Source organism: Phascolarctos cinereus, unplaced genomic scaffold (genome assembly GCF_003287225.1).
Source record: "Phascolarctos cinereus isolate Bilbo 61053 unplaced genomic scaffold, phaCin_HiC Scaffold_726;HRSCAF=1367, whole genome shotgun sequence".
In the NCBI taxonomy this organism is placed as follows: Eukaryota; Metazoa; Chordata; class Mammalia; order Diprotodontia; family Phascolarctidae; genus Phascolarctos; species Phascolarctos cinereus.
Window position 1 is genome coordinate 311,565,755 of NW_027556098.1, and position 26,693 is coordinate 311,592,447.

Genomic DNA, 26,693 nt, shown 5'->3' on the forward strand with positions numbered 1-26,693 from the left:
TCTTTCCCCAGCTTCCTCCATTCCCTGCCCCTCTGTGATTAGGTATCAGAACCTAGGGGAGGGTCTCTCTTTAAGCAGGCCCAGGCCTTGACTCCCTTCTTAGCTTTATACCTTAGTTTGACCATCATGTCAAACTTCCTCAGTTGTGGCTATTACTGACCCAGCATTGAAAAGACTGGAACTTCCCCCATTATTCCCTCCCTTGCCCTGTCCCGGATCCCTTTCCCTCTCCACGAAGTCCAGGCTAAGTTGCTTTGCTTTGTCCCAGAAGATGTGGTAATGCAGCTGTCACTGTATCTGAGCCAGTGCTGATCTGTCAGACCTCTGGTCTTGCTAAAAATTCTCTGGGCCTGTATAACCCTGGAGGCCTGCATATGGGCTCTTGAGAACCTGCATCCTCCCCTTCTGGCTGTGACCCTCTGGCACATGGAATTTAAGTTAGTCAGGTGGATCATCAAAGTGATCGAGGATAAAATCTTGGGAGGTTCCCAGAGGCACACCTGTTAGTTGGTGGCCACCTAGCTGGCTGCAGGACACGCTCGGTCTCCTCCTCCTGCTGCTCCTTCCCTTCCCCCAGCAAGCCTGCTCTTCTCCCCTTCCTTTCTCTTGCAGGTCAAGGGGTCAGCTCATCCTGCTAGAAGCCCCAGGCCTCTGACTGTACTTAGAGGGCGAAGCCCAGCTGGGCCATTACTGAAGGCTCACTTACTGGCTGTCCAGACCCAGGACTGGAGCAGAAGATGGTGTACTTTCGGATCACCCCGTTAGGCTTGGCAGGAGGCAGCCAGGATACAACCACGCTGCTGGCTGATGAAGGGACAGCTTTGATTCCGGCAGGGGGTCCAGGAACTGAGTGGGTAAGAAGGCCAGGTTAGCCTAGGGAAGGGTGAGGTGCCACCCCGGGAAACAAGGGTAACAACTGCCATTTACCTAACATTTCCAAGTTTGCAAAGTGTGGCAGGGACCAGGCTGGGGGGGGTAGAGTGAGGTCAGGAGGAGACTGTGGGGTACAGTGAGGCTCTGTTCTGTCTGCCCTCCTTGTCTCCGGTTTCATCTGCCATTCTGATCCACCTGGCTTTTTTGTAGTTCTCTCCCTTTAATAATAATAGCAGCTATCATTTATATAAGACTTCAAGGCTCATTGAGAACTTTACATATGTTATCTCATTGGACCATCTCAACAATCCTGGGAGAGAGGTGCCATTTTTATACCCATTTTGAGGATGAGGAAACTGAGGCAGAGAGAGATTAAGTGACTTGCCAGGGTCATACAGCTAGTAAGTATCTGAATCAGGATTTGAACTCAGGTCTGCCTTGACTCCAAGCATGTCACACCATCCACTGCACCATGTAGCTGCCTCTTCTCACTATCGAGCCTTTGCCCATAGGCCAGCAATGGTTTCTTTCCTCCTCCTACCTCCTTTCATACTGAGATCTCCCTGTCAAACCACAGTTCAGGGTCACTCCCTGCAGAAGAGCCTCCTGAGAGTAATCCAGTCCACTCTTCAACTCACCAACACAATTTCTGAGCCCCCCAGGCTCTCTATGCCCTGGAATTCTATGCTGTGGTGGATTACACTTGAGTTACTTGTTCTCCCTTATTGAAGTGGAAGCTCTGTGAGTGCCCAGGACTTTTCAGTCTGTAAGTACAGGGAAGCTTTGTTGCCTGCCTGCCTATGGTGAGTGCCCATGGTACTTCCTACCTGTCTGCCTTCCCTTTCTCCTCACTCAGCTCTCAGAAGGAAGTGTTTGGTGGCAGTCACTGCCACCTTATTCACTTATTCATTCATTCATTCATTCATTTATTTACTTACTTACTTATTTATTCATTCATTTATTTATTTATTTATTTATTTATTTATTTATTCATTCATTTATTTACTCACTTACTTATTTATTTATTTATTTATTTTATTCATTTATTTATTTATTCATTCATTTATCTATCTATCTATCTATCTATCTATTTATTTATTTATTTATTCATTCATTTATTTATTCATTTACTTATTTACTTATTTATTTATGTATCTATCTATTTACTTATTTACTTATTTACTTACTTACTTATTTATTTATTTATTTATTTATTTATTTATTTATTTATTTATTATTTATTTATTTTTAAGGCAACTGGGGTTAAGTGACTTGCCCAGGGTCACACAGCTAGTAAGTGTCAAGTGTTTGGTCTGATGCCAGATTTAACCTCAGGTCCTCCTGACTCCAGGGCCTCTATCCCCTGTGCCACCTAGCTGTCCCCGTCACTGCTATTTTACATGGAATGCTGTTCCTCTGGAATCTCTGCTTCCCTTCTCTGCTGGTCACTTGGGAACCTGGGGTAGCAGGATTTACTCTTCTAGGAAAATGGTGTATCAGAAAAGGCATGATTTGGAGTCAGAGGACCTGAGTTTGAATCCTGCCTCTGCCACTTGCTTCTTGTGTGACCTTGGGCAAGTCACTTTACCAATTTGGGCCTCCAGGATGTTGGAAGAGATAAGAGTAATAGCTACCATTTACTTAGCACTTTAAAACTGGTAACCTGATTTACTTAACGTTATCTCCTTTGATCCTTGTAACAATCCTGGGAGATAGATGCCATTACCATCTCCATTTTACAGATCAGGGAAACTGAGTCTCAGAGAGGTCAAGTGACTTACCCAGCATCACACAGCTGGTTGAGTGATTGGGGCAGGATTAGAACCATGGCTCTCTGACTCCAAAGCCAACATTCCATCTGTACATTGTGATGTATGGTCTCTCTAAAGTCTCACTGTCATAGGGTCAAAGATCTTTGCTCTTATGAATCAGGAGATTCTAATTCAATGGTCGCAATGAGTTAATGCATTCTTTTTGATCTTTCTTCCCCTTTTTCGCTCCTCTCCTCCCTCTCCAGCCTTCCTCACAGCCACCTCCTATCTAACTCACATGTGGGTCGCCTTGTAAATGGTCAGAGTGAGTGGACTTAAGGCAGGGGTCTTAGTTCTTTAAGCTTCTCCTGGGGAAGGGGGAGCCTCCTTGTCAAGTGAGAACGACGTAAACGCAAGGTTACCCCCCTATGTGGGCACTATGGTTGAGGCTGTGACTTGACAGGCTCTAGCTCAGGAACAGTGTCATGCCTGGGGAAGGAAGCCTCCCCTTCATTCTGTTCTCAGGCACCCCAATTTCTGCCAGCCCTACGGCATCAAGGAAAGGAGCTGCCTTTAGCTTCTGCTCCCCCAAGGTGCGGGTAGGGTGGGTGGGAGAGCTTGGAATTGGCTTGGAACATCTGTGACCTTAATCCCCTAATGTGCTTGACCAGCTTATCCCAACAATACCTTGATGGACCTTTCAGCATCTGCTGCCCAGTAGCTTGGGTACTTTTGCTTGGGTGCCAACCCCATAAAACCCAAACAAGTAGGGTTATAATGGAAGCAGGAGTGGGGCTTGTTAATATTGCACCCCCTAGAGAATGGGGGAGATGGCAGCAGAAGTATGTGGAGAAAGAAAGGGCGACAACTTTAATCTGAAGGTCAGTCTTGCAGGTCTCAGGGATGGTGCTTTCCCCCCCCCCCCACATTTGGATCCAGGTACAACCAGGTGACAGTGAGCACCAGGGGCAGTTCTGAAGAGGCAGGCCTATGGAGGAGAGCAGGGGCAGACCCCTCCCCCCCTGCCTGAGTGATGGTGATAGGGGCTGATATGGAACTGGCTGAATATATATGAGTCTCAGTTCAGGTGTAGTCTGCACCTTCTAGCCTCTCTGAATCTCTGTTCTCTTATTTGGCATGTTATTGGGTGGTAGGGGAAAAACACAATGTCCTTCCTAGCCTTCACAGCTACAGCCAGGTGCCCCCTCTCTCATGAGGTTTCCCCTGTTCCCTCCAGCTCACAATAATTCTTTCTGGCATCTCTCAAGGAACTTTGTTCCACTCATGTGTTTGTCAGATTCTAGTTTGCATTAAAGTTATGTGTGCCCTTGCATAAATCTTAGGGTTAGATTGTAAGCTCCTTGAAGGTGGAGCTTATATTTCTCATTCATTTTTGTAGAAAGGCAGTTTGGTCCAGTAAGCAGGGTCTCTGTTACATACTGCCTGTGTGACAATGACCCAGCACACTAGCCAACTCCATAAGATGATTGATTTCATGGAAGATGCCTACCTGTATTGATACAAGGCTTTTCCTCCCCTGGGAATTCCTTACACTTACGAAATCACAGGCTTAGATCCTAATCCCAGCTTAGTCTAGAGGCAGCAAGGTGGCACAGGGGATAGAGTGCTGGGCCTAGAGTCAGGAAAGACCTGAATTCAAATCCAGACTCAGACATTTACTAGGTGTATGATCCTGGGCAAGTCACTTAACTTCTGTCTGCCTCAGTTTCTTCAACTGTAAAATAGGGAGAGTACTAGCACCTATCTCCTATAGTTATGAGTTCTAATGAGATTATATTTATAAAGCATTTAGCACAGTGCCCAGCACATAGTAAGTATTTAATATATGCTTATTTGCTTCCTTTCTATCCCTAGTATGTAGAATTGTGCCTTTCACTTAGAAGGTGCTGAATGAATGAACATAGTTTTAGGTAGGTCACCTCCCCATGGCTAAAAAGTACTCCTCCTCTGTGTTTGAGAATTCTTTTCTTTCAAGACTCAGATTGTGCACTGCATCTTTCATGAAGCCTTCCTTGATCTCCTAAGTTAAAGAAAAGGTTTCTCTTTTCACATTTTGCTCTCCATCTCTCCTTTATTTCACTCCTTCCTGCCTTGTATTACACTTATCTAACCCTGCTTCCCTCCATCCTCCCTTTGCATCTCCTGCACCTGGTACAGTGCTCAGCACACAGCAGATGCTCAATAAATGCTTGTAGGATTGAATCTGATTGAATGGCTGATACCCTAGGCATGACTTTATCTTTCAAGGACTATAACTCTGCCTTCATTCTGATTACTCAGATGTGGCCTGTCCTGATGATAGCTTCCAGAGGGTCTGTCAGGCCAATCCACGGCTGTACGAGCTCTGCCCCTGCAAAGGGCTTAAGGCTGAAGGCAGGCTGCCTTGGGTACAGTAGCTAAGGAGAGAGTGTGTGTGTGTGTGTATGTGTATATGTGTGCATGTGTGTGTGTGCACATGTTGGGCCAAGGACACTTACTGTCCTCCTTGGTCTGGATGTAGAGCACGCTGCTGCGGACGCCATCCCCAGCCTGGGTGTAGGCCAGTACCTGGACGCTATAGTTGGTGAACTTCTCCATGCCCCGGAGCTCCACCCGCTCCCGTGTGGTGGTGATGTTCTGCATTTCCCCCCATTCTGCTGAAAGAGAGACACAAGATGAGCGGAGGTTGTGGGAGGCTGTTCTGTCAGCAGTCTCAGAGCCTGGGCCACAATTCTCTTCCTCCTACTTCAAGGGGACCAGCCTGTGGCTAAACCATGCTTGCCACGTCCTCTGCACGGCCCTCATTGCAGCTTGGCCTTTGTGCTTATATTGATGATCCACGCTTTGAGAGAGGAGCAGAGACACAGTGACTGGGGAGCCAGAGTGTAGGGCCTGAGATCCTTGGGGCCTCTGCTCTCATAGTTGGCAAGAAAAGGGCTGGCCTGGGAAAGCAACACCTTGTGTCCTAGACTGCAGTCTCCCGCTGACTGACTCTCACCCCGTAAGTCAGTAGAGCTTCCTCCCATACCCATATGCCCCATCCCTAAAGCTACAGAACATCTATTTGGGGAACAACTTTAAGGTCTCCCATTTCTTTACAGAAGAAAGAACTTAGGGCAGCTGCTTAGACAATGAGGTCTCAGGCAGGGAAAACCAAAACCCAGAACTTGTCTGTGTGTACAGTTTGGGTGTAAAAACAGTCAGCCCCCAATTTTCTGCATGTAGGTCATCCATTTTGTGGGTGATTCATAGCAAACATCCAATCCCATGCTGGTCTTCCCCTAGCAACCTCATATGCTTCTGGACCATGTCTATGCATTGTGAACCAGTGAACATTAGGGAATGAAAACATATTTGAGTATCAGGACAAGATAATTCAGAAGCTAAATCTGGAAAGGCCTTCATCTCTTCTCTCCTGGATTATTGCAATGGTTTCATAATTGGTCTTTCTGCTTCCAGTCTCTCCTCTCCAATCCTTTCTCCATATAGCTGCCAATAAAGCACAGGACTGACCATATCACTCCCCTGCCCAAGAAGCTTCAATGGATCCCTAGCACCTTTAGAATAAAATACAAATTCCTCAATTTGGCGTTTAACTCCTTCACAGTGTGATTCTGGCCTCCTTGCCAAGACTTATTTCATGATATTCTACCTCTCAAACATACTACATTCTAGTTGATCTGGTGGATTTACTGTTTCTCAAAACTGGAATTCCATCTTTCACTTCTGTGTCTTTATGCAGGCTGCTTCCTGTTTCCAGAATATTCTTCCTCTTCAACTCAGCTGAAGAATCTTTTGCCTCTTTCAAGGAGGCAATCCATGTGTCATATCCTACAAGAGACCTTTCTCTATCCCATTAGTTATTACTGCTCTTTGGTCTTCCTATGGTCTTGTATTTACTTATCTGTCTAGATACTGTACCTTCCAATGTAAGCTTTTTGAGGGCAGGGATTAATGTTTTGTCTTTTTATCTCCAATGTCAAGCAAAAGTGCCTTTTGCACTTAATAATGCTTGTTGAAAAAAAATTCATTCATTGATTTAATTAATCAATCAAGCAATCCACAAGCACTTATATTTACTATGTGCCAGGCACTGTGTTAAGACTCGTGATATAAAGTAAAAGCAAAAACAATCCTAACATTCTTTTGTTTACATTAATTTTATTATTTTTTTGAATAACAAGCATTTATTTTCTCTCTTCCACCTCTGTCTCAATGAACAATAAAAAAGACAGAAAAATAAAACCCTCATAACAAATCTGCGTGGTCAAGCAAAACAAATTCACTGAATTGGCCATGCCCCAGAACGTATGTCTCATTCTACATCTGGAGTCCATCATCTCTCTGTCATGAGGTGGGTGGAGTTAGTATTCCAGTGGAGGAGCCAACATATCCATAAGTTGGTATATGTAAGATAAATAGAGAGTCGATGGAAAGTAGCCCTAGATACTAACATCTGGGAAAGGCCTCCTACAGGAGATGGTGCTTGGGTTGATTCTTAAAGGAAGTCAGGGATTCTACTTGTCAGAGGTTAAGAGGGAGAGCTTTCCAGGCATGAGGGACAGTCAGTGCAAAGGTATGGAGGTGGGAGACAAAGTGTTTATTCAAAAGCAAATAGAAAATTTTGGAAGAATTATATGACACTTTGGATTTTCTTGGCCATTATTTCTTACTATTACTGTATTTAAAACTAATACTCATTTCCATCTGGCCTGGCCTTGAGATTAGTATAAGGAGTCCTTGAGTGGACCACCTTCCAGCCCTTATAATAATCTAGTCCCACCTAGAACATTGAATGGAGCAGAGCAGGGGTTGTTATCATGTATGATCCTCTCCTTCCCAGCTGGATTAGAAATGTAAGGCTGACCATAGAAGACAATACCCACCCTCTTTTGCTCACCCTCTAAAAACTGATATCCCCATGTACTCACCCCCATCCATGTAGAGAGACCAAAAGATGACCCGATAGCCCTTCAGGACGCCATTGAGGGTGCTTCGTGGTGGCTCTGACCAGGAAATGACAGCTACGTCAGAAGTGATGGACAAGGCTCGGACATTCTCAGGAGGCTGGCTGGGCACTGGGCAGGGGGAACAGGAAGGAAATTAGACTGAGGGATGGTGGAGATATCGAATAAAACAATTAAGCCAGTCATCTCCATGAAGCTGGATCAGTACATCTTTAGGTTAGACCTTAGGGAAGGTCATGCTTATCTGATGTGCAGATGTCACAAAACTGAGGAGGACGAATAGCTAACACATTGGCTTACAGGTTAATGAACCAAGAATATCTCAACAGGTTAGACCAGGGGGGTTGACAAACTATGAAACAAAAAACAGACAGCAGGCCTGATTTGGCCCTTGAGCCATAGTTTGTCAGTCTTCATGTTAGACTATTATTGGATTCATCCAATAGGATGAAAGTTAATAGGGACAAATGTAACATCTTATATGTGAGTTTAAAAAAATTAACTCCACAATTATGAGCTAGGAGAAAGCATGGTGATATAACATTTCATCTCACAAAAGACTTGGGGGTTTTAGTAGACTGCAAGCTCAATGTGATTCAATACGGTCCTAGGGCAGCTAAGAAAGCTACCGCATTATGAGAAATGTAATGTCTAGGATGAAGGGCTTCTTGTAGTTCACCATGGGCAGACCACAACTGGAGCTTTGCGTTCAGTTCTGGGTACTATACTTCAGGAAGGATGCTGAGAAGCTGGAGGATGTTAAGAAGGGCAGCTGGGACGGTGAGCAGCCTCGATGTGAAGCTACATGGGGTTTTGCTGAAGGGACTGGGGACATTTAGTCTAGGGAAGAGAAGAGTTAGGGATGGCACAATTACTTCCTTTAGACATTTGAAGGGCTGTCTCTTGGAAGAGAGATTAGACTTTTCTATTTTCCCAGAAGTACAGAAATAGGGCCAATGGATAGAATTTTGGCCTGATACAAGGAAAAACTTCCTGACTATTAGAGCCATTTGTGATTCCATCATTGTGACTTAGGAGATTCTGGGAGGAGCAATGTGAAGGTTCAGTGAGCTTCTTTTCCTTGAAATTTTTAAGAACAAATACTTTTCAGCATCCAAACCCATTTAGCTCGGATAGGTGCATACTAATAAAAATCAGGAGGATGGACAGGATAACTGATAGGATTACTCCCAGACTTAGAGCGTCATCTCCATTGGACCCTATTCCAGGATTGATAGCATTGAGCAAAGCTGTGGGGAAACCTAGCTGCTGCTCAGAATGTAGTTACGCATCCTGAAGTTTCCTTTGACATATTCTTCTGTTATGGTCCACTCCACTATAATACTTAGTTTGTTAATCAGCTCTCCAGGGATGAACAAGTGATATAAGAAATAAAGGTAAAATGTTGGGTAAAGTCCAGAATCATGGCTTTGGGCACATGGTGGATGTGCTCTCACCATGCCAAGCCACAGATCCTAATAGAATGGAGTCAATTGACTGCCACCTCTGGCCAGGAACTGAAAGAGCAACCCTGGGGGCTGGGAACTTCTGAATCCTAACGTAAGCTGATAAAGTGGGGTGGGGGTGGGATAGAAGAGCTGGGACTTCTGTATTCCCTAGGAGGCAAAGGTAAGTGGAGTCACCTTGGACTGTCCCATTTGCTCCCAAAGGGGAGAATGGTGCCTGTGGTGGGATGGGAGTTTCTGGGATCAAAGGGTTCATCTCTGTGACGCCACACTTCAGTACACCCAAACTGCTCCAGATAACATGAAACCTTTTTGAGAAGCCCTCCAGGGAGGGAGATTACTTAACTTACCATGGTCACTCATTCCACTGCCTTTTACCCTCTCTCACTGGAAGCCTTTCTTAGTTTTAGTCCAGATCTTTCTGATACAGTCTGGTCCTAATGTTGCAATAGTGTTTACATCCAGATCCTCTCATTTTGCAAATGACAGATCTTGATTCCCCTAGTGTTACTTGGGTGGAACACCAATGGGACTTCCTGCTGCCTAATGGAGGGCAAGGGACAAGGGAGAGACCTAATCTGCCTTGCTCTGAGTGGGAGAAAGGAAGTATGAGCTGGATGGAAGGTAATTAGATCCTGTTGCCCCACAAGAGGCAACTCTAATTTTTATGAGCATTTAAATGATAATACATCATCCTAACGATCCTCTTTGAGAATGATTATTGTTTCATATTACTTAGGTGTAAAAATATAAGCGCCATGTAATTAGGGACCGAGTGTAATAAACTAATACAGATAGCCCGTTCAAACAAAATGAAGGTAATATAATTATGGAAAAGACACCATTGTTAAAGCTGGGGCCCTTGAATACCCCAGGAGGAGTGCTAATATTGCCAGGAAACGATCAGGATTTGACAGGATAACGAGGGTTTTAATTAAGTATGAAAAACTGCTGAGCAAATGTGGCTGGAAACTTTTTTCCTCCCTTCTTTGTCGGGGAATGACTCCATGGCCATTGCTGATCTCTTCCTGATGGAAATGTCAATGGCCTCAGGGGGGAGAAGAGGAGATAGCCCAATGGGAGGCCAATAGCTGCTGAAGGTTACAGGCAGGACAGGTCCTGTCCAGCTCTTTCCTATCATGGTCCTGAGTTAGACTAGTGATGCTGGGATAAACTTGGTAGACTGACTTCATCTCAGTTTGCACCCTCCTCTCCCCTTGGGGACCAAGTCTGCCCCAAACCTCCTTCATCTGGCCTTCTTTCTCCCAACTTCAGTCTAAGGATGAACAACTCCCAAAGCACAACTCGTTTTAAAGCCCCACTTACCAAGTGATCTTTTTCACATTTCAAAATGTTTCTGAAATCCTACTGCCTCCATCGTGAATTGGAGTGTCTGAAGCCAGGGCTTGGCACAGTGTGTGGCATATAGTAAGTACTTAATAAATGTTTCCTTTTTTTTTTTGGAGGCAATCGGGGTCAAGTGACTTTCCCAGGGTCATACAGCTAGTAAGTGTTGGAGGCTAGATTTGTCCAGTCCTCCTGCCTTCAGGGCCGGTGCTCTATCTACTGTGCCACCAAGCTGTCCCCTAAATGTTTATCTTTTGATTGACTGAATTCTGAACTGATCTGATGAGAGTAAAACTTAACGTGGTCCAATCAATCTTTGTAACTCTCCTGGCTACCCTCCGCCATGACCATGTACATACCCCATATCTCCAAACAACTGTGGTCCTCACATATACTCAACAGTCATATTTTACTATGAAGTTTAAAAGTTGACGTATTGCTTTCACTTGGTCACAGCCCTGTCATTTTATTCTGGCACCTCTCTTACGTCCTAAACTCTTAAGGTAGGAAGGATGTCATGGAAACTTCCAGATCAGTAATTTAGCCCACCCCTTGTCTTGGTTTTATCTGTCCTTCCTCTCACTAATACACTACAGAGAATCATTTCTCTTCCAGTGGAATGCTCTGGTTATTCCATACAAAGTGGAACAGATGAAGAGTTAGATAGTAGAGCTGTTGAAGACTTCTGAACTGTAATCCTAAATTTAAAATTTAAAGAGGCAAGAGATGATGAATGATATCACCCTGAATCCCACAGCTCAAGTAAATAGCTTAACCTTTGGCTAACATTCACCTCATAAATTACTGAGTGTGTTTCTTTCCTTCACTCTCCCTCTTTGCTCTCTTTTTCCTCCTCATGTGGCTTTCCATGTGTGTCTCTCTCCCTGTCTGTTTCTCTTTCTTTTGGCTTTCTCATCCCCGTGCTTTTCCTCATTCTTGCTTGCATTCTCTTTCTTTGTCTCCCCAAGGTGTACATTACTTTCCCCCTATTTCTTTTTTGCACCCCTTGCCTCTTTTCCTTCTTTTTTTCTCCTTCTTCATTCTTCCTTCCCTCCCTAGATTTTCCTTTCTACATTGAATATCTATAATTTTTGGCTTTTCACATATATGTACTGATCACTTTTTTCCTGTGAGAGTGGCCATCAAGAGAAAGGAATTTTTACTTTTTTAAATAATATTTTCTTTAAAAATAACATTTTCTATTTTCTTTTCCTCTTTTTTCCCTTAATTTAGAGAAGGGAATTTTTCTGCTCCCTGTCTTAGGTCCACATAACTAACTATATGGTATTTAGCCTGTCACCATGTGCAAACAGAAGTTTAACACAGGCTCTTTGAATAAGAATTCAAATTCATGTAAGTTTACAAAGTGCTTTCTTTACAGCAACCTCCTGATGTAGAAAATTGTCATTGGTAACTATTATCCCACTTTATAGATGTGGAAATCCAGGATCAAGGAAGGTAGATGACTCTGATTTACTCTGCTTAGGTCAGAGCATATCTGGACTCTGTTGGGTTTATTTTAGGAAGGGCATATCCAGAGGAGGTTGCTCAAGATAGTGAGACAATTTGAGATCAGGACATAGAAGAATAATTTGGAGGAACTAGGAATATCTAAGTTGAGGAAGAGAAGATTTAGGGGTAGGTGATAACTGTCTTCAAATAGTTGATGGTCTGTCTGTCTTGTGGAAGAGGGATTAGACTTATTTTAGTTGGCTTTGGGTGGAAATTGGAGAGGCAGGTTTTAGTTTGACCAAGGCAAATCTTAACAATTAGAGCTAAGGCAAGTTCCCCATCCCTCAAGGTCTCTAAGTGGAGCTTGAATGATTAATTGCCATGGATATTGTAGAGGGGATTTCTGTTCAGGTATAGGTTAGACTAGGGACCTCTGAAGTTCCTTCTAACTCTAAGCATCAGTGACTTACCCAGGGTAATGCAGCTAGTAGGTATGAGCCAGGACAAATAGGATCATAGAACTTGAGAGTTAAAGGTGTGATTCAAAGACTAGTGCTTTCTCTAGAGTACAACGAGCCCTAGAGTACAATGAGGGGAACAAGGATGCAGAGGAAAGGGAGAGGACTTGACCTTCTGCTTGACACATTGCAGCCTACCTCCCTAGGTCTGTCTCAGATGAAAAAGAACTGCTCAAAGGGCCTGGAGGTTTACTATCTACTTGATGGAAGTAGGGGTAGAGTCACAGTATGGGGAATGAGAGTCACTGATGGAGGTGAAAGAATGACAATCAGAAAATGGATTGGGATATTGGGGTGAGTGGAAATGATTGAGGCAAGGGGTGAAAGAGCTCCAGAGGGCCCTGGGTTGGCCATAGGAACTCTTGGGGAATGAAGAGTTTATCTCCACTTATATGTATGAAATAGGAAATGAGGGGTACCTCATTTTAGGGGACAGAAGCAGAGGAAAGGCTGAGGATGGGAGAGGAGGACAGGGTCTTCTTCATTAGAAAGCTGTGAAGTTGTGGAAGTTTCCCTTTGGGGATGTCATCCTCTTGTTTCTATGCCATTTTCACTTCTTTCCCTGTTTCCTCCTTTCCCAAGTACCCACTCACTATTCCCAGGTTTCTCTAACCTTTGCCTCTAGTCTCTGCTAAATTTACCCCTCCTGGCAGGTCAGTTTGGAAACAATACTATAGTCCAAGGCTTCGGACTCTGTGTCTGAATGCAAATTCTGACTCTTATCCCCTGTGTGACTTTAGGTTAGTTTCTTGCCCTCTGAAAATGAGAGGCTTAGGTTACATCATCATTGCTAAGGTCCCTTTCAACTCCAAATCTTGGCTCCTGATAGGGAGCATATGCTTTCTGTAACGAAGGACCAGATGGGGTGATGGCAATACTGAACACAAATCTCCAATGGTAGAATTCCAGGCACAGAGATAAACACTGGGAAAATCCTGGAGTTTATGTGAACTTCCTGGTAACCCCCAAATCATGCCAAATAGTGTGCTTCTTCTCTGGGAACAGTTAAGCCAGCCTTACCAGGACAGAAGCCTGGTTTAGTGAAAAGTGTACTGGGATTAGACATCCTTGGTTTGAACTCCAACTTTGCCCCTTACCATGTGACCTCAGGCCAGTCAATTAATCCCGATGGGTCTCTGTTTCCTCATCTGTAAAATGAGAGAGCTAAACTAGAAGATTTACAAGGTCCTTCCATCTCTGCCATTCTGTGATTATGAGTCACTGATTCTGGTTTTTATATGGTAAAGACCTGACTCGGGGGCTGATCTGTAACAAATCTTGTAGTTAAAAACCCCAGCTTTGGAAAATAGTGAGTATAGCTAGCATTTATATAATATCTTACGGTTTACAAAACGCTTTACAAATATGATCTTGTTTGAGCCTCAGAGTGACTCTGGGAGGTAGGTGCTATTATCAACCTTGTTTTGCAGATGAGGAAACTGAGGCAAGCAGAGGTTAAGTGACTTGCCTAGGTCACACAGTAGGGTCACAAGTGTCTGAGGCGGGATTTGAATTCAGATCTTCCTGAGTTCCAGATCCAGTGCTTTGTCCTCTGGTCCTCCTAGCTGCCCTGGAAATTCTTTCATGGTTCTGGGGAGATAGAACTGGTCTTAAATTATTCTTTTCTTTTTAGGGGGCTGGGACTAATCCTTGACTATCTCCTGAGGGTTACCAAAGGCTCTCTTTCTTCACATTTAAGTATGAAGTACTATCTACTGTTTTCTATTTGGGGAACAGAAGAGTATTTGTCAATAATATTAATATTAAAATAATAATAGCTAACATTTTATATGGTACTTTGCAAAGCACTTTATACATATTATCTCATTAAATTCTCATAACAACCCTTTGAGGTAGGTGCTATCATTATTCTCATTTTACAGATGAGGAAACTGAGGCAGACAGCAGTCAGGTGACTTGATCAAGTTCATAAAGCTAGTAACTATCTGAGTTAGCTTTTGACCCTAGTATTTCTAACTCTAAATCTAATAGGCCAAGCCACCTCCCTTTCAGCTGTCTCCTGTTTCTGGCATTTCATGAATTGGTGGTCAACTCTGGAATCACTCCCGTCCCTTTCTGAGCTCCATTTACCCCATGGCAGTCTTGGTCCCTCTCCCCTCCCCCCCAGACCCTTCTCACCATCCTCTAGTGTAGTGGCATTGATCTCGCTGGATGAGGGACCTGTCCCTGCCCGGTTGAAGGCCTGGACCACTACCCCATACTGAGCAAACTTCTTCAGGTTGTCCAGGGTGTAGACCTCACTGTCTCCGGTGGCCTTCATCTCCACAATGCTGTATTGCCCGTTGCTGCCGGGGCTGTTCTCCCGGTAACCGATCTGGTAGCCACGGATCACGCCGTTCTGCAGCTCCTTCTTTGGAGCCTGAGAGAGGTAGGAAGAGGGGTGGTAGTTACAGAGGAGGACAGATTCACGCCCCTGGGGAAAGTCCCGTCTTCACCAAGTTGTCAGCTTGGGAGAAACTAGGCAACAGGAGTAACAAATGTGGCATGTTTGAAATTGAACACGAAGAGTACTTTGGATTGCTCTGGTCTGGGTGTTCTCAGACACACTGCTGCTGCTCAGGTGAAGAAGGGTGAAGGTTTGGGGAAGTGAGGTGGGTTGGTAGGCATATTTGAGTATGAAGACAGGAAATATAACCAGAATGTGGGGAAGAAAATGGAATTGTGGGGACCTCCTTTGGGCCTTGATAGGCTGTCAAGGGTAGATAATCATTAAGACAGCCCTGGACACACACACACACCTCACACACACACACACCTCACACACACACCTCACACACACACACACACACACACATCCTCACACATCCTCACACACACACTCCAGCATTAAGGCTTCCATACACAGTCACAATTAGCCTAGGATGACTGGGATATTGGCTCAGAGTGCTAAAATTTAGGAGGCACTTGGACAGCACATGTAGGCTTTTGGCTGAATAGAAACTGAGTACCTAGTTAGCAAGAAAGAGTTAGAAAGAAAATGGGAAGCTACCAGGTGACTTATAGTGGTTGAAGCCCCAACAAACTCTTCCCCAGGCCATGGCTGCCTCCTCTTGTCTTCCCTGGCACACTGGCTTCCCCTGCATATTTTGAAGGTGGGTTTCTAGGCTACTTTCCCAGGGGGAAAATAGCTAGTTATGGCTCTGTGCATAGGGAAATTGGCCCACTGGAACTAAGTGTGCCCATCTAGGAATGTGAATGCTGGGCTTGAAAACAATGTAGATAATTAAAAAAAACCACACAACTTTTATTGTGTTTAAACACAATTAGGTTAATAAAAAAGCAATCTGACTTTTTTTTACTTTATTGAAAGTATTATTTTAAATTGATTTCATTGTTTCTTTTAAAAGACTATTAACTTAATAAAATGACTTTTAAAATTAACTTAATTTAGGAAGGCCTTTTTAGAGATCTTTAAAAAATGTTTATTGTTATCTTTTGTTTTTATATCACCTTCATTTCCAAATATATTCCTCTTCCCTCCCCTCTCCAGAGAGCCATCTCTCGTAACAATGAATAAAAAGAGAAAGAGAAAAAAGCAGTTCAGAAAAAAATACTTATGTCAACTGAGTCTGGCAGGATACACAATGTTCCATACCTATAGTCTCCCATCTTTGTAAAGAATGAAGAGAGATGCCTCTTCCTGTCTGAAGAAGATGGTTTAACAAAAAGTGGAATATTTGTTCTGACCTGAATCAAGCATTTCTCTGCACTTAGGCAGGCTCTTCTTATTAATCAGCAAGTAGGTCCATTTCTGCACTTGGAACTTAACATCAAACTGAGGCACAGACATATAAATATATGTGTATGTGTGTATATATGTATGTATATATATAAACTTTATGTAGACTCATTTCCATGTATCCTAACATTCACATTTCTAAACACACTGGCATACATACAGTATCTGCACATGGCTTGAAAGAAGCACATGTCTCTCCACCCAACCTGACATGCACTCCCATCTCTCCTCAGATCTTGACACATCCCTACATGCATCCTGATACACACATATCACACACATACCTGTATGTATCCTGACTCACACATTTCTACACACACACACACACACGTGCACGCGCACACATACACACAGAGGTTTTAAATCAATCTTAACAATATTTCTCTGAAGTATTAAGAAATCAATAGGGCTGATTGCAAATTTATGTTAGAAAGCCAGGATGATCCATCTCACTGAAAGAGTCTTAAAATAAGTGACTTATCTTTCAAGTGGATCTTTATTTTTCATTAATCTGTTTCTTGGTGCTAAAAGGAAGAAGGAAAGAAAGAAAGAAAGAAAGAAAGAAAGAAAGAAAGAAAGAAAGAAGAAAGAAAGAAAGACAGAAAGAAAGACAGAAAGAAATCTCTGAAGAAGCTAACCCAAAATTTATTGACTGGCTGGTTCATTGTGAAGTTCTAACTTTCTAATCAATTTTTTTTTTCATTATGTGACTTTGGAGAAATAAATCTGACTCTAAATTTTTATTGACTTCCTAGCCTGTGTTTTGTTGCCAAATATTTCAATGTTTTATATATTTATCAGTTCTTCTCTTCTGCCCAGCCCTCTCCACCCCCTTAGGTCTACTGGCTTTTCTAAGAGAAGGACACAAGTTTTAGAATAGACAGGATAGAAGGGCATGAAGATATGGGTTTTGTTTCTGAGTCTCTGAGTCATTGAGAGTCAGTTCTGGGAGTTCTGGTCAGTGCTCTGAATCTGAGGACATCCTGGCATTCATGGGACTTTACTGTCTTAGGTACCCTCCTGGAAGGACTTGGTCCAGACCTCCATCCTACTTCCTTTCTGGTCAATTTTTAGGGAGAGTGGGTCCTGGGCTATCTGGGTGGCTTTCATTTCCTTCTTGGAAAGACCAGCAAGTCATTCTCAGTTCTGTTCTTGACCTTGCTCCAAGCCTACCCTTTTAGAGAACTCAGGAGCAGTAAAAAGTGATAGCTAAAGTATTTTCTTTCAAGTCACTATAGCCTGTAGGCCAGGAAACTGTCTTGGTTGGTAAGGGCCAAATCAACACTAAATCATCACTATTCTGATCCAGGGATCAACAAGGAGAATCATGTACTTGTCTCTTTCCTGCATGGAAAACTCTGGCCTAGGACACTATCTTATTCCTCAGTTTGTCCAACAGTCCTTTTATGTCCTCAATAGGGAAGATAGTTCTAGTGTCTCTTTCTTCCCATCTTTTCCCTTAGTTACCTAAATCCTGTCTCTTTAAACTTTTATAGAATGTTTCCATCACGACAGGGTGGAGGCAGCCTGGGATAGCGGAAAGTCTTTCTGGGACTTAGACCCCAAAGACCTGGGTTCTATTTCTTGTTGTACCACTAATTCAATGCGTGGCCCTAGGCATGTCACTTCACTTTCTCTGGGTTTGAGTTTTCTCACCTATAAAAAGAGGGGTTGGCCTAGGGCCAGGTGATCTCCAAGGTTCCTCCTACCTGTTTTGACATTCTTTGATTATGTTCTCATCTCCATTCTACAGATGGAAAAATAAGTCCACAGAGGCTGAGTGCCTTCTTGTCTTGTATTAAGTGTTTAATAAATGTTTGCTGAATTCTTATCCAAGGGCACACAGCAAGGTAGTCCTTCACAGTCTGCCTCCAGGCTACTTTTCTAAGCTTATTTCACATTAATCCCTTCCATACACTCTCATTCCAGTCAAATTGGCCTATCTGCTGTTCCCCAAGCTCAGTATTCCATCACCTTTCTTCATGTATTTTGCTCCTTCCCATTCCACATGCCTTAAATGTACCTCTTACCTCCACCTCGTAGAATCCCTAACTTTGCTCAAGGTTCAGCTCATGTGTCAGTCTTTATGCCACCAAAGATAGGAGAAACCATTTCTGATCCTGTGGGTTCTGGTGCTCTCTCTCTCCTCAAATAATCATGCATATACTTACGTGCTTATATGGTATATCCCCCAGTAGAATGGAAATTTCTTGAGGGCAAAGGTACATTTTAATTTTGTCCATGAATCCCTGGAACGCTTTGGCCCCCAGAATCTTGTCTTACATCCATATTAGATACTTACACAAGTGCTGGTTTAATTGGATCAGACTGATTCAGTGCACAGATCATAGCATGTAAAGCTAGAAGGGACCAAAGAGATCATCTAGCCCAAAGCTCTGATTTTACAGATGAGGAAACTGAGGCCCAGGAGAGTAGGTAACTAGAGACTCTGCTAGAAAGAAGCAGAGCCAAGATTTAAACCCAAGTCCCTCAGTTCCACCCATATTCAGGGCTCTTTCTGCTATACCACTTGTTGGTAGAGATGAAACTAGGGTCCTTTCCAACTAGGTGACTTTATGATCCTCAGTACAGTTTTCGCAATAATATATACTGCCTTTTTCAAGTTAACACAAAACCAAATCCAACTACTAATCAATTATGATGGTGGTACATTTCCAAACTAGATTAGTGTGCTGGGCAATACATCTTTCTTCTCTGTCCATTTCCATAGCAGTGGCTGGGGGGTTCACTTCCTGATTTCTGATAACCTTAGATATGTGAACTACCTTCTACTTCACCCTCCCTTAATCTTGCTATGTTTGAGAGGAACTTGGCAGTGAGTTTAAAAGGAATCAAAGAGTGACAAATTAGAACCTAAATAAAAATAATCTCCTAAATAGAAAATAATCCTCCAACATAGTATGATACTCCTCTGAGTAGGTGTATTACGGAATTGGGGAAGGAGAAAGACTGGGGAGCATTCTGCCTGACAGTATATATGCATGAGGGTGGATGATGGGAAATTCATAATCCAAATAGAAGAAATGCACTCTGAGGTTCTCCTTCCAAAGTTCCTGCCAGCTCTACTCACCTTCCAGGTTACCTGGATGCTCTGGGAGGTCACAGGCTGCAAGGTGACATCCATGGGTGGTCCATCAGGAGCTAAGGGGAAAGCATAATTATGTCATGTCAGGAAGCAGGAGAGAGACTTCTCCTGCCCTTGTTTTCTACCACATCTAGGCAGTCCAGAGACAGAAAAGGCACCAAATTCCCTACTTGAAAGTAGAGAAATGCTTAATAATAAGGAAATATCCTTAGCTTTGTCCTCACTCCTTGGCCCTGAAACTAGCAGTACCCTAAGAATATATTTCTTCTTTTGCTCTCCTTAAATTGCTGAAAAGACAGCAAGCTAGGTTTGGTTTAGACAAAAGGAAGAACTTTCTGGCAGGAAGCCAGTAAATGCTAGAACAGTCTATCAATGGAGATTTGGGTATCTGTGGCCCTAAGGGAATCTTAAAAGCATGAGATCAATTTCTCTAGATAAATCTGAATTTCAAGGCCATGTGGTAGAATCATGGACAGCTTTACCAAGTCTAGAAGCAGAGGGCTAAATGAGATTATTTGTAGACAACTGTAGGACTTTAAGACAAATGACTGAATTGTAACTAATTTTCTGTAACAATGAAAAAAGTTCTGCCAGTCATTTTCAGCAACACAAAAAATGTAAGCAGATGATCTAGAGACCGTCTAGGGAGGGATCATATGGTGAAAGAAATGGGCCGGACATTTTCTTTGGCCTTGAAGTCATTTCCTGGACAATAATGGGACAATTGCCTCAGTCTCTTGGTGACCTGTCTCCCATTTGTCCATGGGAGGTAACAGTTGGCCTTCTCTTGTCAGGAAAGGTGTGTGTCGTTAGTAGGGGTGGGTCAGAGATCAATGGCCTTAATTTGTAAGTCAGGTGCTCCCACTCAAAGATCGAAATTAGACTTGGTAGTCACAACAAGGCTATGCCTAGGCAAAAAAATCCCTTATTAGTGTACCTCATAAGACCCTTTCTTTTGTTGACACCCATCCCCTTTCAGCATTTTCAAGTGCCCATCAAGGGGCTTTCAGTGTAGGAACTCACCCAGCCTTGTATAATGTACCCATGCTCCTAACCTTCTCTTCTATTCTTTTACAACTTGTGTCCAAGTCCCTCAGAACTCTACTCCTCCTAGTGATTGTGGGTAGTAATGGGTTTTCACCCTTAAGCAGTGACATTAATGCTGAGAATTTCTGGTACTCTGGTAGACTGAGGGTGGAAAGTGAATTTCAGATTGGGAGTAGGGTGTCACTTTTATTGCCCTTCAAATTATGGCAGTGTCACTGGCTCTTTGTGGGAGAACCAAGACATGGAAGGCCATGTATTTTCCCTAATGGTTAAGAGTTTGAGAAAGCCAGAGACACATCTATTGGTCCCATGTGAATTTGTTCCACTCTGGTGCCTTGCACTGCAAGAGTCTATCTTTTGTTTCTGCCCAGAATCAGTCTTCTAAGATTATATACAAGCACCACAATTCATCAAAATCTCCAGGGTGAAGAGGTGGCCCTATTCAGGGAAGAGTGATGATTTGACAATCTTTTAGTAGGAGTCAGAGGTTGAAACCCTTCAGGGGTTGAAAGTATTCCTTTGACTCTTTCCACAGTTGCTCTGGCTCTAGCCTAGGCAGACAGAGTACATCTACCCTCTTCAAACATGCCTGGAGCTAGGGAAAGAACAGAACTATAGACAGCACCACTCAGAACCATACATAGTTTAGGTTTTTGCCTGGAAGGCTGGATAAGCACCAAGGACAGCAACCAGAGATCCGAGAGAAGAAATTTGAATCAGAACCACAAAATTACTAACAAAGAGCGTCTCAGAACCTTAAAGATTATCAGTTTAGCTTCACTTTATAGGTAAAGAAATGAAGGTCCATAAAAGGGAAGTGAATTGCCCAAGGTCACAGTGGCTATCCACTTCCTTTTTCTACCTTTCCAGGCAGATCTATGCCCAGCTGTTGATGAACCTGGTCAATGTGTGTTTCTGGTGTTTCTGGAACCTCAGCTTTGACCCCAGTACACCAAAGGGAAACTCAGACTTTTCATGAAAGGGACAGTAGTGAGAGGGGAGGAATAGTTAAGAGAATGGAGGGACTTACCAGCTTCCTCTGTGCTTATAGTGAGCTCTTTGCTGGGCTCACTGCGGCCAATCTTGTTGAAGGAATACATGCGAATGCTGTAAACAGAGGCAGGGTGCAGGTCCACAATGTTTGCCTGGTTGATGGTGGGTGAGATGTTGCGCGTAGATTGCTTGAAGTCCCAGGAATCTAGGGGAGGAAGGACACAAGTCTCATACCATTGGTCCCCATACAAAGGAGTTTACTGCTAGTAATGCATATGTTCCCAAATCTCCTTGAATGAAATCCCAGCCCCAGCCCCAAGTACTAATATTTTCCAGTTTCCAAGGGGGCAATTTGGGGGGCTTAGGAAAAGAGATGAGGAGAGCATACTGTGAAAGGACCTTAACTCCTGTGAACCTTAGGGAGGAAGAAGGCATTCAAAGCCTAGAGGAAAAAAGCCAAGGTGTCTGAACCAAGGTGGGATGATCTAATCTTGTTTAATGGCAATTTAGGATACAAAAGAACTGATGAGGATGATGATGATGATGATGATGATGATGATAATCACAATGTTGAGAACTGATAATTATATAGCACTTAAATCCATTATCCCATTTGATCTTTACAATTCTCCTATTAGGATGGTAATACAAGTATTATCTCCATTTTATAAATGAGGAAACTGAGGCACACACTTGCTTAATTAAGACAGAACTAGGAAGTGTCAGAGCTGCATCTCAAATGCAGAAATCATGACTTCAAGTCCAGTGTTCTTTGCATTCTCCCATGCTGCCTTTGTGACAAGGATCTTTAACATGTTGCAGAGCATGAAAAAAAAGTCCACACACAAGGTTTGCACCAAGTCCAAAATCCTGATTGAGTGCTCAGGTGCCTATTTATTCTCTGAAATCCTGTCACACTGTATCCAAATCCTCTTTATCCTCTAAAACCCTATTCAATTCCCACCTCCTTCTATTTGCCTATTCTTATTACTCCAGCTCCCCTTGATCACTCTCCCCTAAGAATTCCTATGGCTCTTAGAATATATGTCTTTCCTCCCTCCCTCTCCCATACACACAGCTTAGTACTTCATTATAGCCTGTCTTGTACTCATTCTTTCCTGTATGCTTTAACTTCCTAGCTAGATGCTAACTTTTCAGAGCTTAGGGTATTTACTTCTGCATCCCGTAGAAGGGCTGGACACATAGTAGGTATTCAAAGAATGCTCATGCATGACCTGATTGAGAGAAGGGACTGTCCATGTATTTTTCTCCTCTGGACCCCAAACACCTGGTATGAGGCTGTGTACCCTGAGGACACAGTAAACACTTGTTGCCTGCCTGCCTGCCCACCTCCTACTTTCTTGGCTTCTGTGTCAGTCTCCACCTGCCAATCATAGGGCAGCAGGAGGTTTCCAGAGAGCAGCCTGTCTGTGCTGATTTTGCCAAAAGTTTGCAGGTGAATTTGACCTCTTGTTCTGAAACCTTCTTTGATGTTGATGAGAAAACAGCTTTTTCTAGCCTCCCCACCCCCAATCTCTTCTTCTAATGCATCTAAGTCAGACTGGGGAACATCTGGTTGATGTTGCAAACTTGATTAGAGCAGTCTTCTGACCCTGAGATGCAGAAATCACAGAGTGTATTATTTTCCCTTCTCTAGAGCCTTTCATGGCTCTCAGTGCAGCTCAGCTGGCTTTGGCAAATATTGGGTCTTTTAGTATTCCCTTTCATATGGGCCCAGCTAACTGAGATGAACATATTTCATTAAGGTTGCTCTTTCCCTTTCTTCATCAAAGGGCCTAGAATGCAGAACATTCTTTAAAAAAAATCCAAGGGGGAGGCTGGGGAGACGTCATTGCCCTGAAGTCCATGGAATGCTCCGCTAACATGAGTTGTGCTGGCTTGATGTGCTCACACTGGAGAAGAATGACTAGGACAAAAGCAGCATCTGTGCCAGTTGGCTGTCCGAGCTCTGGAAAAAAATCTATTCTGCATCTCTGCTTTCCTCTTTCTGATGGGCCTTGGAGCCATGTTAGTACAATACTTCTCTGGTATGCAGAGGATGAGGCTTGTATCACAAAAGCAGTTCACAGTATCACAACCCCTACCATAGCTTACAACACTAGTTCTCAACACCCACCATATCACACGCCAATACAGTGGCATCACATCACATTAGCTCACAATACCCACTGAGGCACATATAAATATAATTCATAATATAGCAGTTCACAACACCCACCATATCACACACTAATATAACTCGCAACACCACACTAGCTCACAATACCCACCAAAGCGTGTTTAAACACAACTCATAATAGACCAATTTACAATCCCAACCACAGCATACAATTCACTACATACTAGCTCATAACAACAATTTAGAACGCTCAACACAACTCATAGCACACCAGCTTGCAAAATTACCATTGAACACTCTAGTACAACTCTGACCATATGTACTAGCTCACAACACTTACCACAGCGCACACCAAAATAACACAAAAAACAGCAGTTCAAAACACTTACCACTACTAACCCAGACAAACCAGCTCAACACACCTAGAACAGTAGCTACTGACATAGCTCAATCAACACACCAGCTGATGTAACTGTGGTCCACAGTACTGCAATAGCTGACCACGTCATCGGCCAACTTTTTGGCTTGTGGGGATCCCTTCAATGCAGAAACTTGCATTTTTTTTGCTTGGGAAACAAAGAACAGATCTGTGCTGCATTTTACAATCTTCACTGGGCTATCTGATAGATCTCTATGGATGGTACTATTTATCATTCAGTATTCATGTATTATTATTCTGCTGCCTGGGGCCAGGAGAAGCCAGCATGAGCACAATGGCTTGGAAGGGGCAGACTTGGTTATTTCCTTAGGAAAATTAGAGAAATGAGGAAGTGATAGAAGGCTGGCATGGGAGGTAATGGCTGAGATCTGAGGCATAGGGCTCAGTCCTGGGAGAGTGAACATGGTCCAGCTCTCTTAGAGGACCTGGGTTTGAATATTGGTTACACTATTTACAATTTATGTGATACTACGAAAGTCACTTTCCATTCCTAAGTCCAAGCTTCCATTCCTATAAAATGAGGGTGAAAGAGTTAATGATCTCTAAGCTCCTTTTCCAGCTCTCAGCTTTAAGGGTCTAGAAGCAGTGGGCTGGGGATGGAAAAGAGGAAACAAAAGAATAGTTATTTAGGTTGGTTTTTAGAGTGAGGAGTTGTTTTTCTTGACTTGTTTTTTGCCCCAGGAGATAGATATATGGGGGCAAGGGGTCTAGGAGAAGCAGAGGAGGTAGAATACTTAGAGGAATGTCTCGTCACATTAATCGATGGAGCTCCTGTCTAACAGGGTTGGAAACTATTTTAAAGTTATTTCTTATGACTAGAGCAAGTTTGTGGGTTTTGGTAGAAGGCTGCTGGATTAATTATGCCTAATAAACAAGTGTTTATTTAGACTCCCGAAAACACATAAACACATAGAAATACATGTTCTCACACACGTATAGCAAGACATAATGCTGTATGCATAAACACATACATTATGCGTATACACATTAATCCATGAGGGCATAGAATGTTGGACCTGGAAGAAACCTTATATATCATTTCTTAGTTTTCTCCTTTCATTTTACAAAGAAAGAAACTGAGGCCCAGAGAGGTAAAGTCTTTTGCTTAAGGTTGTATGGCTAATTAAGCTAAGCTAAGATTCAAAGACTGGTATTAATTCTAGTGTTTTGCCTTCTCTGCTGACTGCTTCGCTTCTCTGAATATCTAGGTGAATGCAGTAACAATCTGAGTGATGTTTCACTTGATTGCATATAGTTCTGGGTAAAGGATGTGTATGTGTGTGTGTGTGTGTGTGTGTGTGTGTGTGTGTGTGTGTGTGTATTCTCTTTTCTATTGGTCTGTAAGTGCAACATCCTGTCTTCCATGCCTTTCCTATACACAAGTCTAGTGCAAAATGCAACATCAACAACAACAAAAAAGTCACTTAATACACATTATTGATTAACTCACATTTAACTACACACCCAGATATCAGTAACCTGGTGTCTGAAGCCAGGAGTGGGGAACCTGAGGCCTCGAGGCCACATGTGGTCCTCTAGGTCCTCAAGTGGGGCCCTTTGACTGAATCCAAACTTCACAGAAGAAATCCCCTTAATAAAAGGATTTGTCCTGTAAAACTTGGACTCAGGCAAAAGGCCACACCCAAGGATCTAGAAGGCCACATGTGGCCTGGGGACTGCAGGTTCCTGACCCTTGGCCTCTATTCTGTAGAGGCTGCCAACCAGTTGTGCTTAAAGGAGCATCAGCTACAACCCATGGTATCTCAGTTGAGACCTAAGAAAGGAGGGCTGGTGTACACCGAGGTGGAAATTCTGGCATCTGAGACTAAAGGCTTTTAAAAATGAGATGAACACTTTCTGTGTGTTCTAGGTTCACTGGAGTTCCATGTGAAGGAAGAAAGTAGATTAAATGGTTTCTTAAGGTCCCCTCTAGCCTTGAAATCTAGTGATGTTTAAAGAAGCCAAGTCCCTGCTGAGTAAGAATGTGGCCTTGTAGCAGCTTTGTCCATCTAAATTAAAGCCCCCCTAGTACAAGGCTTTTTTGTCTGGCTTAGGGAGCTCTGATTTCAATTAACTTTAGAAATATTTATTAAATAGGTATGGGGATGGGGCACCAAACTGCCCAAGGAGGGGAAACATGGCCCAGGTTGGAAATGGAGCAGATCAGCACCTCCATGTCAACCAGCAGTGGGACTGGGCATCTTGAGTGGCCAGTGTACTTCTAGAGCCTGAGTGATGTAGGGACACACAATCTCAAAAAAAAAAAATTACTTGTGTTATATGATATCCCGGAAAGTTATTGCAGTCTGAGGTTGCATTAAGAGAGGCATTGTAGCCAGGCATAATGTTGAGATGGCTGCCTTGCACTTTGTCTTAGATGGATCATATATAGAGTATTGTGTTCAGTTCTGGATGCCACATTTTAGGAAAGGGTATTGATAGACTGGAGGCCATCTTGGCAAAGGCAATTAGGATGTGAATGGCCTTTATTTTTTTTTTTTGTTATTCATTAATAATACGAAGTGCTTTAAGGTTTACACAGCTATATATATATATATATATATATATATATGTATGTATATATATATATATATATATATATATATACATATATATATAAAATTTAATCCTCACAATAACGTTGTGAAGTAGGTGCTATTATTATCCTCATTTACAGATGAGGAAACTGAGACAGACAAAGGTTAAGTGACTTGCCCAGGTTTCCATAATGCCATCTAGCTGACTATAATACATTAGCTTTACATCCATTAGCTCATTTATACATACATCAATATCATTTTGTATCAGTTCAAATGTCTTTCCAAGTTTCTCTG

At 42.9% G+C, this 26,693-nt stretch overlaps 1 protein-coding gene across 1 annotated transcript in view; it reads right to left on the reverse strand.

Annotated features, from left to right (window-relative positions):
- Nucleotides 1-26,693, reverse strand: part of DSCAML1 (DS cell adhesion molecule like 1) — a 519,489-nt gene that overhangs the window by 25,790 nt on the left and 467,006 nt on the right. Inside the window, 6 exon segments of the mRNA XM_020989670.2 lie at nucleotides 707-846; nucleotides 5,123-5,278; nucleotides 7,556-7,702; nucleotides 14,514-14,754; nucleotides 19,226-19,296; nucleotides 21,318-21,485. Of these exon segments, the coding sequence (XP_020845329.2) occupies nucleotides 707-846; nucleotides 5,123-5,278; nucleotides 7,556-7,702; nucleotides 14,514-14,754; nucleotides 19,226-19,296; nucleotides 21,318-21,485 (923 nt within the window).